Raw genomic sequence first — 13,022 nt, 5'->3', positions numbered from 1 at the left:
AGATGAATCTTTTGAGCCTAGCTAGTCTATAATTGGACAATATTTGTCAAATACAAACGAAAGTGCTACTATTCCTATTTTGCAAAAAAATTTGGAAGTAAACACCCATCCCGGCTAGTACATGCACTCTGTGTAAGGCGACATGTGTCTACACGACACCGTATCCCTATTTAGTTTGTTTATTATTAGTTTATCTTTGAAATAAATTTTGAGATTTTTTTTTGGTAACAGCTGGTTGTAAATTCTAATAAATCTCAAAGGCCTATTTACCTATATATTATAATGGGCTTTAATGTTTAAGCTCATGAATATAGGTGAAATGTGTGATATCAATTAGTACCGTATTACTAGTTAATGTGAATGTGAATGTTCTCCTTTCTATATATGCACAATCCCTCTTGATTAGAGCACACCAGAAGTATTATAGAAGTCCTGAGGAAAATCCTTATAAGGTACTCAAAATAGATTTCTATTTCTATTTCTATCTATATCTGTTGTGCTATCAGTACTATAGTCTATTTCATTTCATCTCAACCATCCTGTGGCTAAAAGAGAGCGAGTAAGGTTTTTGAGGGCAAACAAGGTTGTCTAGTTGTTGTGCCTAATCAGCTAAAGTCGAATACATCAACAAAGACAGAGCCTGAATCACTAATAGCTTTCTAGTGGAGCCCTGAATCACTAATAGTCGTTAGTGCCTCATCAACAAGACTCGAAAGATCTAGTGGAGCCATGCCAAACAGGCCCTTAATCCTCCCACGGGTTGAAATCCCCAAACCAGTCTCTGATATGGGGAAATACGCATCTCGGTGGCACTTGTCACCCAGTCCTCGTTCTTGTCACCGCACCTCCAAGAGCTAGTTTTCCCATCATTTACATGGTTAGTGCCTCGCCACCAATCTCACTCAAGGTTACAATTTTCTGACCCTCCTATTATTGTTCATTTTATTCATTCCAACAATACTTCCTGTTATGTGCATGCTAATTTATGATAACAGCATGTTTTATTTAATTAGTTTTGAAATCGTGCCTATAAAACATATGATTTATGTTTGGAATATAATCTAGCAAATGTCAGTGGTCTTTGTCTCTTTGTGGTTTCAGAAGGGAGTAAAAGACCAGAATGGCACCAATAGCTTTCTTTTTGTGTGCCAAAACGATGAAAATATCGTTTGAGGTTCATCATCTCTCTAAACAAGGATGGCAAGAGATAAGTAATCCTGCCATCATCGATCACTACCAGCTTTCTTTCTGTACCATGACGGCAGCCGCTTTCGCAATCGCCATTCATGAAATTCACACAGATACAGTGAGGTCACGTACTATGCTTCACACTATGCATCATTGCATATCATGGGCGATGGTGTGAATTCTTGCGACGATAGACATGCGCAGCTGGCCAGTAAGATTAGCTACTTGTAGAATTGGAATAGACCCAAGCAAGAATGTGCAGAGACTAGAAACAGAGCGATCAGATGGAAGACTGAACTCGTCGCCTACAGCTTCTGAAGAATCACTCACTGGTAGTCACAATCATAGTCCATATAAACTGGGAGGTTCACCAGACTTGCAAGGCTTAACCTTGCAAACATAGTTCCAAATTTTCCAGACGTGCTGCAGTGGAGAAACTGATGACAGGCCTGCTATCTGAACTTGGAGGCTGCTGTCATACCTGAAATAGTGTGAAGTACTCCTCCATTGGCAGCAACTCAGTACAGCATCATACACATCCTAGTCATCTACATACACTCTACAGAGTACAGACAGACCAGCAGGTCGGTCGCCATTCAACATTGCATCAGTCTGTATACGTTGCATAGCTTGAAAGCAATGTGTCATGAATCCTGAACATGAATCGTGAAAGCAACACTGCATTTGTTGGCTAACCCCCAACTCCAAACCAAAGCCATACAGCTCGGAAACCACGATGAAGTTGGCCAGATTCCATGGCTGCCGACGTGCCGTGCCGTGCCGAGCCCGAGAACCGTCGTCCCTGGATTCTGGATGGAGCCTGTTCTTGAGGACAAGGCCCAGCTAAAATCCAGAGACAGATTAAAAGACACTGATGTGTAATCAGATGCATGTTTTGCCTTACCCACATGTATAGTGGCACAGTGTACTACGTAGCAGGTGCAGTACGTAGGCGCCGTTTGATGAAGCTTTTGATTGATCCTGACTCTTTCATGTCAAGCAAGGATCGGCTTTTCTCTCTTTTTTCTCAATAAATATAAATATGAGTCGATGAAGTCACTATTTTTAGCTTCAACAATTCCAACTACCATGTAGCGTAACAAGGAGCCAGAGCCATATCAAACAGACCCTACAATAAGGAAAACGACACAAACAAAGAAGTGGCGATTATTGTCCTGGTGTGTCAACATGGTTGCTTGGCAGATAGAGTAACAAGATATGATGATGCTCACATGATAGGTGACAGCGCCATCAGTCTCTTTCGCCTGATATACTCTACGTATTCCTATTGCCAAATTGGCGTGGAGCATCAGATAAACTCCAGAGAAGAAAACAAAACCCAAAAGCACAAAGCACGCAGCAGAATCTGGGAAGGCAAGCTCTCACGAGTGTGGAACTGCAAGGGAAGGAGAAAGCAGTAGCCTGCACTCCTCACCATCCTCAACTTGTTTTTGTTTTTGTTTTGTTTTGTATGCCGGGGGTCAGCTTGGGACCAACCAACACCCCAAGTGCATGCATCATTTCCTTCCATTGACACCCCCCCCTCTCATGCTCTGTTTATTGTAAACAGAAGAGGGAGACAGTCATGTGGCCATAAATTATGACAGGGACATCACTGTGTACCTGCAGAAATTACATGATCAAGAACCAAATGGTGGTTTGTTGGAAGAATGCATGTGCATGATATGATAGGCTCCAAACATTGGTAAACATGTAGTGGATCTCTGGAGTAGTGGAATCAGTACAGGATATTTGGTGGAGATGGTGCAGGAATCCATTGAGGCACAGGTTGTTGCCCTGTGCCTCTGTACTAGGAATGGTGCTAGAATCACTCGTGTCACTGTTACTGCAGCATTCCATAAACATATATGTGAAGAGCAACAGGATACAGATATGGAGGATCAATTCTTTCAAAATTCGAAGTGTACTCCAAGCAGGAAGCAACCTGCACAGCATGATTTCATTTCATGGCTAATCACAGCAATTCTGAATGAAGACACACTCTATGATGATTATACTGTATAATCCTTTGTTAACTGTACCAGCACACAGAGCTAAGATTATTCGGAAAATAAGAAGAAGCAAATTATTAAAAGAAAGAAAGAAAGAAGATGACCCAACAGCACAAATCAATCTCTTCTCTTTGTATACCATACCACACGAAATTCATGGTGTCTTCCCAAACTCATTCGACACACCGGAATCTACAAACTTCTAAATTGTCAACGCAACCATGCATTTTCCTGGTTGGATTTGGTTTGGTTTGCTAAATACCACCCACCAAATTCCCAAGTCAAAATGCAGAGGAAATATGAACCAGCAGGCAGTGAGCAACAGAGCATTTGGTTGACCTCATCAATCATCAGCAATTCAGGATTCACGACGAACTAGCCATGGCATCACCGAGATGAAGATCAAGGTGGCGTCTTGAAGGCCTGCACGAGGAGCGCGAATCCAGGCGCCTTGGCCTCCTCCTCGAGCCAGAGCCTGCTCTCGAGCGCGCTCCTGGCGCGGAGCATGACGACGGCGCAGCCAGGTGGGTCCTGGAACCACCAGCCGTGGAGGTCCCAGAGCACGTCGACGGGCGCGCCGTCGACGAACACGGTCTGGTTGCCCCGGAAGTTCCAGCGCAGGCGGCGCGCGTGCACGGCGCGCTTGCCGTCGACGCTGACCCAGAGCTCCTCCTCCCCGGGCCTGCCGGAGGCGGCGCGGCAGCAGCCCACGGCGACCTCGTGCTCCGGCGCGCCCTCGGCGAACCGGACCCGCGCGGTGTGCACCGCGGCCCCCGGCGTCTGCCCCGGCGCCGCCGCCGCCACGACGACGCGGTCGGTCCGGGAGACCGGGAGAATGGAGCGCGCCCGGGGGATCTGGCCCTCGAACTTGGCCTTGACGAACTCCGCCGCCAGGTCGCCCACGGCCAGCACCACCTCGGCGCCGGCCACGGCGACGACGTAGAACCCGGAGACCGGCTCCGGGGACGAGGCCGCGCCGTCGTACCTGGCGGCGGTGAGGTCCCAGAAGAGCGCGAGCGGGGGGCTGTGAGTGGAGGAGGAGGAGGAAGAGGGGAGGCAGCAGGTGCCCTTGCGGCGGCGGAGTTGGACGGCGGGGGACGACGCGGTGGGGCCCGCGAAGGAGAGCGTCGGAGGGGCCCCGTGCGAGGAGCGCGACGACCAGGTGAGCCGCAGGAGCAGCGGCGGCGACGACGGCGCCTGCGGGGTGGTCCGGTAGGTGACGGCGACGGAGAGCGTGGACGGCGGCGCTGGCGGCGAGGAGGAGGTGGTGGTGGAGGAGACGGTGAGCGTGGACGCCGGGGTGGTGCAGGCGACGCGGACGGCGCCGTCGGAGACGCAGGACGCCAGGTCCCGCACCGAGGACGGGAGCAGCAGGCTCGACGCGCTCACCATTCCTCTTCCTCCGATCTGCGCGCGCTGTGGCGGCGTGGCGGGTGAGGAGGCGTGCGAGTGTGTGAAGAGAAGAGGTGGGGACTGGACTGGACTGGACTGCGGGGGTGGGCGTTATGGATGGGCGACCGACCGGCCGGCCTCAGGTGGTGGGCGCAGGCGGGCGGCGGCGTGGGAAGGCGACCCGACGGCGGGCGAGGGTGGCGGGCGGGGCGGCACGGCACGGCAGCCCGCAGGCAGAGCACGACGAGAGAGCAGAGGGGTAACTGCCGCCGGAGGAGGAGGAGGAGGAGGAGGAGGAGGATGCTTGGGCTTTAAGGGTGGAGGAGGCCGTGCTGGCCGTCGGATCACGGGCTGGGGCGGACACCAACCGTCCGTTCCGGTGCCGCCCGGATCCCACGCACACGCTTTAAAGGCAGGCCGTTGCTGTGGTGTGGTGTGATGGCGTGGGCGTGCACCTCTGTTTTGTTTGTTTGTTCGTTCGTTCATTCATTCACGGTCATGGCGATTCTTGTCTTCCACGCGAGCTCCCAACTTTGAGAGCAAACCTTGTCGGGTCCTTGGGATTTACAGCCTGTACCTCGCTTTGCAAAAGCTGCCGTCACATCGAATCTTTGGTGTATCCACGAAATATTAAATATAAAATATTAAATATAGATAAAAATAAAAACTAATTGCACAATTTACCTCTAATTTGTTAGATGAATCTTTTGAGTCTAGTTACTTCGTGATTGGATAATGTTTGTTAAATAAAAACGAAAGTGCTACAGTAGCCAAAAACGAAAATTTTTGCGAACTAAACAAGGCTTAAAAGACTTTGTTTAGTTCTAATTTTTTTTGCAAAATAGATACCGTAACACTTTCGTTTGTATTTGACAAATATTGCCTAATTATAAACTAATTAGGCTCAAAAGATTCGTCTCATAAATTACATGTAAATTGTGAAATTAGTTATTATTTTTATTTATATTTAATGCTCTATACATGCGCTGTAAGATTCGGTGTGAAGAAGAATCTAAAATTTTTTGTAAATTTTTTTAGGAGCTAAACAAAGCCTAGATTCATCATTTTATAAACTATGGAAAAAAACGAACTAACTCGTTTCAAATTAGAAAAAATAATAATTAAGAATTGATTTATTTTAGAAAAAATGAACCCATTTGTCAACGATTTGTAGCGCCGACCGGTAAATCAGTAGTTGTGTGTATGGTATATAGCGCTGAGAGGGTTTAACCAACAAGCCCTACCTCTAGTTCTACTGTTTGTGTTCTTGAGCATGAGTGCTCGAAGTTTTGTAGTAAATGACTAAATGTTATAAATGGGTGAGAATGCTACGAGGGTTCATCCTTAGAGAGAGCTTAGGCCTTCCTTATATAGCTTTTCTGAGGTAGAGGGTGTCAATAGTGAGAGGAACGTGCAATGTGCTTTGTCCTTTTTCGAGGTGGCGTTGTCCTATTATCGTGACATCAATAGTGTGGTGTGTTTTGATGTTGTGTTTGACACCTTCTGCTTTAAGCATGTCGTCCCCTATGCCCTGCGCCTTCCTGAGATCGGACTCGAGGGAAGGTAAGATAACACCTGATATAGGTGAAAAGATGGTTCTGCATGTTCGTCCTCTAAGCCTTTGGAAAGAAGGCAAACCCTTAGCCTTTGGGAAGAAGGCAAACCCTTAGGGTGAATCCACTTGCTTGTAAGATGGCCTTGGTGAGCCCTTTAAGATGGCGGGCAAGGATCAGCACCTCTTACCGAGTCATACAGGGACTCGGCAACATGATACATGCCCAGAATGTGGCTAAGCCCTTTGCCTCCTGATTGTGCTGGGGGGGGCAACTCAGTCTCAGCATGTTCTGGAAATAGCCAGACCCTTAATGTTGAGGCACCCCAGAGAACTCATCTTTGCGTGCAATCACTCTATTAGGACTTGGCGCATATCTATCAACGAGACTACATATCTTTTGACCCCTTGGTTAATTCTATCCACTTATTTGGTACTCTATTCAAAGTATGAATTCTCTTTGTTCATCTTTAAATTCAATATAGCATAAATAATATGATGATTTAAACAATAGAAGGGAAAACTATGGGCAATAAAACACTAAGGACAAGTAAAAAAACAAGATCTGAATCTAGCACTAATAGATAACTTATCCTTTGCAAATTCTTTTTGTATTGGTTTCATATTTTTTTATTGAAATGAATTATTTCTGCTTTTTAGAAATAACATATCTCATTATTTTCAAAAATATAAAACTATCTTTGAACCCAACTTGATGGCAAAATCTGTCTCATATCAATAGTTTTGATGGTAAAAAGTTTTGGTTCTAGAGTTTCATCGCGAAAACCTAATGTTCATTTGTTGGAACGCTTCACTGAAATTTAGTTTATATTAATACTATTCGTTGATTTGTTGTGAGAGAAAAACAACGGCCGATAAGTTGAAGCGAATAGAGTGATCTAATATCTTGATTTATATATAATAAAAATAAAAGTATCTCTATTTCATATAAAGAGTAACATAACAAAATAGTGGTTTTCATGGTCATATAAAGTGGGATCCCATATAAAAAAATGTAAGGGGCCGTTGTCGCCATCAGGCTGCAGAGTGGGTGTCAGTCCAGTGACACCCGACTACCCGAGTAGTTGCAGAAGGGGGGATCGCAGTAGCCGCATGGGCAGCAGGAACGCAGAACGCATGTTTCCGCGCGCAGAAGCATGCATGCTGTCGGTGTCCGGCTGTCCCTCACGAGTGGCACTGTCAGTAGGCTTTGTCCGTCCGAGTGCCTGACCATTATATTTGTGTTTAGATAATGATATTTTTATTGTCATAAATTATATATGTATTATAAGAAGATTAAGGCTTTGTTTAGTTTCCAAATTTTTTTGGTTAGAGTACCATAGCATTTTCGTTTTTATTTGACAAACATTGTCCAACCATGGAGTAACTAGGCTCAGAAGATTTATCCCGCGATTTACAGATAAACTGTGCAATTAGTTTTTGTTTTTATTTATATTTAATGATTCATGCATGTGTCGTAAGATATGATGTGATAAGGAATCTTGAAAAGTTTTGGGTTTTTAGAGGAAACTAAACAAGCCCTAACAGTCAAAAGTATCATCTTCAATACCACATCAAATCAAACAGCGTTTAAGACGGAGGAAGTAAATTGAATTTAAAGAATTTAGGTAAAATCATATAAACAAACAAAGAAAAACATGGGCACGTGTGAACTCTACTGGTTAGGATCATAAAACCAGACTCTTTAATTTATAAATTGTAAAGCAATAAAATTATATAACTAAACTAAGGGACGGAGCCGAGGCCCTGTGGAAGGGGCTCATCTTCCCTTTCTCCTCCACTCTTCTCTTTAATTATGTTCTTTCTCCTTTATTATCTTCTTCATCCATGGATGTAGAATTAAAGGGGGCTCTATGGGCTCCATGGGGTATAGGAGGCTGCCAAGCCCCCGGATCTGTACAACTACTCTCTTTGAGTCTTTGTCATATATATGACTTGTTTTATCAATAAAAATACTTTAAGAATGATTTATTTATTTTCCTATTTATATAAAAAAAACTGAATAAGATGAACGGACAGATAAGAAAATTGAAAGTTAAAAACAACATTTTATTTCAATGGACCGAGGGAGTATAGATTTAGCTATGGTTTCCATGAGGCTGGTTTCATGGATGTGTGCGTAGTCAAGGAAGGGTGAGACCAGAAAACGAAGAAAGGAGAGAGATAGTCGTGTCCTTCCTAAACCAAACGCTAGACATGATCCCGTCCCTGAAAAACTGAAACAGAACCATCACAATCTCACGATGTCTTCCAACTGAAATAATTTCCAGGTCCCCATCGATCTAATGTGTCAGATAGTTTCAGTTGGCGACAAAGGAAGACACTAATTCTTGCTGCCTCGCATCTCCTCCTCCTGATCCTTTTCTATGATCCGTTGCATCTGATGGTAAACTCTTATCTACTACTACTCTGGTCCTGTTGTAGTTACAGTAATCATTCGATCAACCAAGTTTTAACACTAAAATATCAGCCTTTTTGTTTGTTGAATCTAACAACCATTTATTTAACAGTATATTTTTTTTCTTATAATAAATAAATTAGTAAATAGTATTTTTAGCTAAGGGAATAGAGAGGGCTCACCTCAATAGATTAGTAGCAATAGATAAATAATATAGTAGGCAGCAGTTAGCGGTTAGCAGGGGAGAAGTGTCGGCTGGATGGACAGGACGGCAGATGAATGATGGCAAATTGCGGACGCAGGGCGATGAAGGCGCGAGACGAGGAGGGAGCAGTCCACGCTCACGGCTCACCTCATCATCCCATCCCATCCCATCAACCGCGCACACGTCAAGGCCCAACTACTACCATATGCAATTAGGCTTTTTTACTTCCACCCAAAACCTAAAATTTTTCAAGATTTCTCATCACATCAAATCTTTAAACGCATATATAGAGTATTAAATATAGACAAAAATTAAAAAAAAATTAATTGTATAGTTTTGTCGGAATTTATGAGACGAGTCTTTTGAGCCTAGTTAGTCTATAATTGGACAATAGTTATAACAAACAAACGAAAGCAATTGGACAATAATTATAACAAAACGAAAGTGCTAATAAAATTTTTTCCTCCGGAAGCCTTTATTAGTAACTGCCACCACGATGGGCATGCACGCACATCCCCGCTTGCGCCGGTGGAACGGAAAATGCAATACGTACTGCCACAATGCAACTCGTGAAAATTAATAACGGTTGCTACGACTCACAGTAATTGAGGCCGGATTGAGAAACGGATAAACAATACTACACTACTATCGATAGATCCTACCAAGGGAAGCAAAAGATGGAGGATTGCCGTTACGGACCAATGAAGTTCAGTTGGAAGGGGTTTCCAATCGCTTCCGCTGATAAAAAAAATTGATATAAATTAGTCAAGTATTTCTGGTAGGAATTGGTTTTATCAGGACTATGGTTGTTAGAAAGCCGAATAATGCTTTACGGGGATTCACTCTAATCTTATGTTCTTATAAAGCAAAACCCTCACTACCTATTTCTATCAACATGTAAGCTATCCAACTAGAAAATCTACTATCACGCATAATTAAAATTCACTAGCTCATCCAATTATAATGTCCACGTCAACAAGTCCCCTATTTCTATAAACATACAAGCTGTCCAATTAAACAATACACATTCTAATTAACCTATTTATATTTCTTTTTCAACACGCGAGAGATTCTCTAAATTAAGACAGATTAGAGTGCAGCCTAACAAGCCATAATACTGTTGACTAACGAGACCGGGGGCTCGGAATCCACTTCCTCTAAACTGAGTACAAAATATGAAATGAAAATTCGATCGAGTCAGCTATGGGTCAAGCGTGTGCATTGTGTATACTCAGGCCATGTGTGGATGTTGCGGTTTCGAGAAACTCAGTTTCAAGAAACTTTGGTTTTAAGCCTTGTTTAGTTCTAAATTTTTTTACAAAATCGACACTGTAGCACTTTCGTTTGTATTTGACAAATATTATCCAATCATGAACCAACTAGGCTTAAAAGATTCGTCTCGTCAATTTCGACCAAACTGTGCAATTAGTTTTTATTTTCGTATATATTTGATACTCCATGCATGCGTCTAAAAATTCGATGTGATGGAGAATCTGAAAAATTTTGCAATTTAGAAAAAAGAGGTTTATAGGTGAAGTTTTTTGAGCTCCAAAAAGACAAACAATGTTAATAATATACTATGCTTTCAAAACTATAAAGTCTGTTCTATCTAACATTTCGTGACGCTCCAAAACCAAAATATTTTATAAAATCATAGTATTGTTATAAAACCCCCCAAAATACTTTGCATCCAAACACATGACCTCGGTTTATATTAGGGACTGCAACAAAGGGCAATCTTGTCACATTATTACCTACATATAAAGTTACCCGTAAATATCAGGCACTATATATACTACACATGTGTCCAGCCTCCCCATAAATGAGAGCTAATATCAGGCACTTACTACACATGCGTGTCAGGCATATCAAACGATGATGAATTAGAAGCGAAGCAAAGCCTTTTCAACTTCGATTGATCTTTGTCTCTTAGCTTATGTCTTCAGTGTTCCATCAATGCAGCTGCATACGCACATATGCAATCGCTATCATCACGAGATAATCACTCATCAATAATTTAAGGTAGTTGTATTGTATATATACATCTCTACAGCTTCAACTGCAAAACCCTATTATTCTAAAAAAATCTGCAAAACCCTATTGATTAGCACACACGTGCCACACAAAATGTGGTCGCGTTTGCATTGCACGGAGCTCATAAATTTGATCCCATCTTGACAGATCGATCATTGCGTTAAGTTATTGATAGGGTCTTTGTTGCTAGATCAGCTAATTAAGCCAACACTGACGGGACTAGCCCGTCTGTTTGAAATTTAAGAACCGCGCACAGGTGCAAGCATGGACCATTCACCATTGGTCCATGATTCCATGAGCAAGAGCAATTGCATGTCCAGTCTGATCTGACAAGCAACCATGTGAAATCATGGCTAAAAAAGGCTCAGTTGGAGAGTATACTAAAGATGTATAGATAGCTTTGGCATTCAAAAGGAGTGACGATCTGCTTCGATGACCGAGAATGCCGGCAGGCACCACCAGGTGCTTGATCCCAGGAGCATTAACAAATATTAAATAATAATACTATATGCATGGTGGTTTGTTGACTTTGCTTCTTATAAAGAAGATAATCAAGCAGGGGAATGAAAAAGAAGATAGTTGTGTCCCATGCTGAATATACACTTGTTAATTAAAGCTGAAATGGGACAGCCAACTTTTTTTTTCTTATTTTGATAGGAAATGTGACACCCAACTGAAAACAAGGAAAAGAGGATCCCTGAAAACAGTATACTGCTCTTCAGGTTTCTGCGCTCTCAACAACAGGCAAAATCTGAGACCAGTTATTAACCCCTGTTCCTTTATTTCCAGGAAAGACCAGAAAAATCTGGTATTCGTGCACAGTGATCTTCAGTTAATCCTGTGAGCAAAAATGAAATTCGTTTTCCCAGAAAAGTGAAGGAGGCAAACTAGTATTCTGCTCATTTTTGTTTTGATCTCGTACCAGTATGTTTCAGCACCAGGTAAATGTAGAATAATTGTTGTTGTGCGGTAGGCACAATTTCTTTTCTTGCTAGACTAGAAATTGACAAGAAGTTCTGGAAATGCAGCGAGAACATGTTGGTAAAACAGGCCTGTCTGTTTCTGACCTACAACAGAACCAGCTGACTGAGATGGTGTCATGCAATGGGAGAGAGATTAGATTATTACTCTAGCTGACAGCAGCAAGCCAGTTGAGTGGTTGAGGAGCAAAAGCGCCTTTCATATGTTCAATTCCCCAATCAGAAACAGGACAAGAACTGCGTTAAAAAAACAATTAGGAAAAAAAAAATCATATTTCAGATGCTGGAGAACGTACTTGGCTGCAAATTTCAGGTGCATTTGTCGTCTTGCATGCTCCAGTCAGAATGGCTCCTCGTGCTACCTGCTGATTGCTGGAGTACTGTAATACTGTAGATCTTGATCAGCATGGGAAGCTTCCATTCAATCAAGAGCCAGTTGGTCCTAGTTTAGATAGGCAGCAGCGAGGCAATGGAGAACCATTCCAGCACATGATTCCGTACTACCTTGTATATAGATCTATGGAGCGGAATTGAGACCGACAAAATTAGATATGCTGGAACTAATACTAACTGGAATGCTTTAAAACTTCACATTCGTTGCGTAAAAGAGCATCTCCAACAGTTTGCCAAACCCACTTGCTATCCTCATTTTTTAGCAAAACTAAAGAAACTACCCCTCCAACAGTTTGGCAAATGACTTGCTAAAATTTAGTAACTTGCTATTTCCTACCTCAACGCGCGTATATATGCGCGTCGGTTCCGGTTTGCCATCCGCAGAAGTTGGTCCGCAGGCGTGCAGAGCAGGCGCAAGGCGTGTCCTCTACTTTTTTTTGTTCCCATGCCGTAGCATGCATGCTATTGCAGTACAATACGTCAGTGTACAGGGAGCCTCGAGTGTGACCGATGAACATTGCGCTGCTGGTACTATTTTGTCTTCAACACACACCTTTTCTCCAGTAAAGTTATACTGTTGTTCAACAGGTGGCGCAGGATTTCACATGAATTGAGTAGGAACAGTAGTGAGCATGCATGTCAAATGTCAAAGGAGTGGATGCACTGCAGCACGCAACACAAACACACACGTAGCTACAGTGAATATAGTGAGTAGTGGCAAGGTGCAGGTAGTGCTTCTCTTGCCGTCTTCATCTCTTCTCTCTCTCTGCCTATAGAGCGTCGAATTCCTTTCGTACAGTTTATTGTATGAGTGTTTTGTTTTTACCAAACTCAAATGACAAACTGT

The 13,022-nt window shown here is 43.1% G+C and overlaps 1 protein-coding gene across 1 annotated transcript; it reads right to left on the bottom strand.

Annotated features, from left to right (window-relative positions):
- On the bottom strand, positions 3,083-4,973 carry LOC8070394. The gene has a single exon (XM_021460966.1). The coding sequence runs from the start codon at positions 4,590-4,592 to the stop codon at positions 3,603-3,605; it is 990 nt and encodes a 329-aa protein (XP_021316641.1). The 5' UTR covers positions 4,593-4,973; the 3' UTR covers positions 3,083-3,602.

Source organism: Sorghum bicolor, chromosome 5 (assembly GCF_000003195.3).
Source record: "Sorghum bicolor cultivar BTx623 chromosome 5, Sorghum_bicolor_NCBIv3, whole genome shotgun sequence".
NCBI lineage: Eukaryota > Viridiplantae > Streptophyta > Magnoliopsida > Poales > Poaceae > Sorghum > Sorghum bicolor.
The sequence above is the reverse complement of the archived record's forward strand: the minus strand, read 5'-3'. Positions and strand labels throughout refer to the sequence as shown.

Coding starts and splice junctions, on each gene's coding strand:
- LOC8070394 (XM_021460966.1), bottom strand. CDS start 4,592: ATGGTGAGCGCGTCGAGCCTGCTGCTCCCGTCCTCGGTGCGGGACCTG.